This window comes from Mus pahari, chromosome 17 (assembly GCF_900095145.1).
Source record: "Mus pahari chromosome 17, PAHARI_EIJ_v1.1, whole genome shotgun sequence".
NCBI classification, from domain to species: domain Eukaryota; kingdom Metazoa; phylum Chordata; class Mammalia; order Rodentia; family Muridae; genus Mus; species Mus pahari.
Window position 1 is genome coordinate 63,615,801 of NC_034606.1, and position 1,413 is coordinate 63,617,213.

At 48.3% G+C, this 1,413-nt stretch overlaps 1 protein-coding gene across 1 annotated transcript in view; it reads left to right on the forward strand.

The window, feature by feature from the left end:
* The window catches only part of LOC110334563 (tubulin alpha-1C chain-like), a gene marked incomplete at its 3' end in the record, with an annotated part of 7,277 nt that extends 5,864 nt beyond the window's left edge, over positions 1–1,413 (forward strand). Inside the window, exon 4 of the mRNA XM_021216288.2 lies at positions 1,015–1,413. Within this exon, the coding sequence (XP_021071947.1) occupies positions 1,015–1,413 (399 nt within the window). The remainder of the gene's footprint in view (positions 1–1,014) is intronic.

Genomic DNA, 1,413 nt, shown 5'->3' on the forward strand with positions numbered 1-1,413 from the left:
AGAAATGTCTGGGGGCTGGAGAGATGGCTCAGTGGTTAAGAGCACTGCACTGACTGCTCTTCCAGAGATCCTGAGTTCAATTCCCAGCAAACACATGGTGGCTCACAACCATCTGCAATGGGATCCGATGCCCTCTTCAGGTGTGTCTGAAGATAGCAACAGTGTACTCACATACATAATTTTTTTTTTTTTTTTTTAAGTCTGCAAAGTTAAGAGTCTCAACAGAAGACTATTTGAAATAATTAGGGGTAGAGGGAGAGCCCAGTGGGTACTTGCCCAGCATGTACCCGGTTCTCTCCCTGGGTACCCTAGAAAAGTACAGAGGTTTGGCCTGCAGTCAGAATAGGCCACTTGAATAGAGCGGGACACCCATTGAAGGTCTAGTGGAATATTAATAAATAAGGAGCTCACCTTGTCCGGAGTGAATAGGCTGCCACGTGCTTGGTGCTTTCTGTGCCGAGCCTTATTTCAAGTACGCTTTTAATTCCCAACCTGCCAAGCTAGGTCACATCTTAATAAGTGAGGTAGAGGAATTTAATTTGTCAGGTCACACATGAGGAGGTAGGGCCACCCACCTCCAGCCTGACACTAACCTGGGCAGTAAAACCTGGCTGTCCTGTGTTCCAACTTCGATGTTGACAACATATCCAGAAGTCTGAATCCTGCCCTTTGGTAACTCCCAGCTGATAAGAAAGGTGCATGCCCTTGTGATCTGACCCAAAGCAAGGTCACAGTCATTGGCGACAGCCTCCCTGGCAACCAAAGCCTGTGCCTTGAGTCTGTTCTGATCTATTGTCCTAATGCAGTTAGAAGTAGCTCATTTAAAATCAATTTATGGAAGCTTCCCCATTCCTCAGAAGTTCTCAGTCACTGAGCCACTTGGAAGCCTTTTGTAACACCTACCGGATGTCCTGAAAACTCCCAAGTTTATCAGTGGTTAGCTGCAGATTCGTAAGCGCCCATGGTAGCTCTCACAAAATGTCTCTCAACATTAAATGACCTTTTCTCCCACAGGCCGACCAGTGCACGGGTCTCCAGGGCTTCTTGGTTTTCCACAGCTTTGGTGGGGGAACTGGCTCTGGCTTCACCTCCCTGCTGATGGAGCGGCTCTCCGTGGATTACGGAAAGAAGTCCAAGCTAGAATTCTCCATTTACCCAGCCCCCCAGGTTTCCACTGCTGTGGTCGAGCCCTACAATTCCATCCTCACCACCCATACCACCCTGGAGCACTCTGATTGTGCCTTCATGGTAGACAATGAGGCCATCTATGACATCTGTCGTAGAAACCTCGACATTGAGCGCCCAACCTACACCAACCTTAACCGCCTTATTAGCCAGATTGTGTCTTCCATCACTGCTTCCCTCAGATTTGATGGGGCCCTGAATGTTGATCTGACAGAATTCCAGACCAAC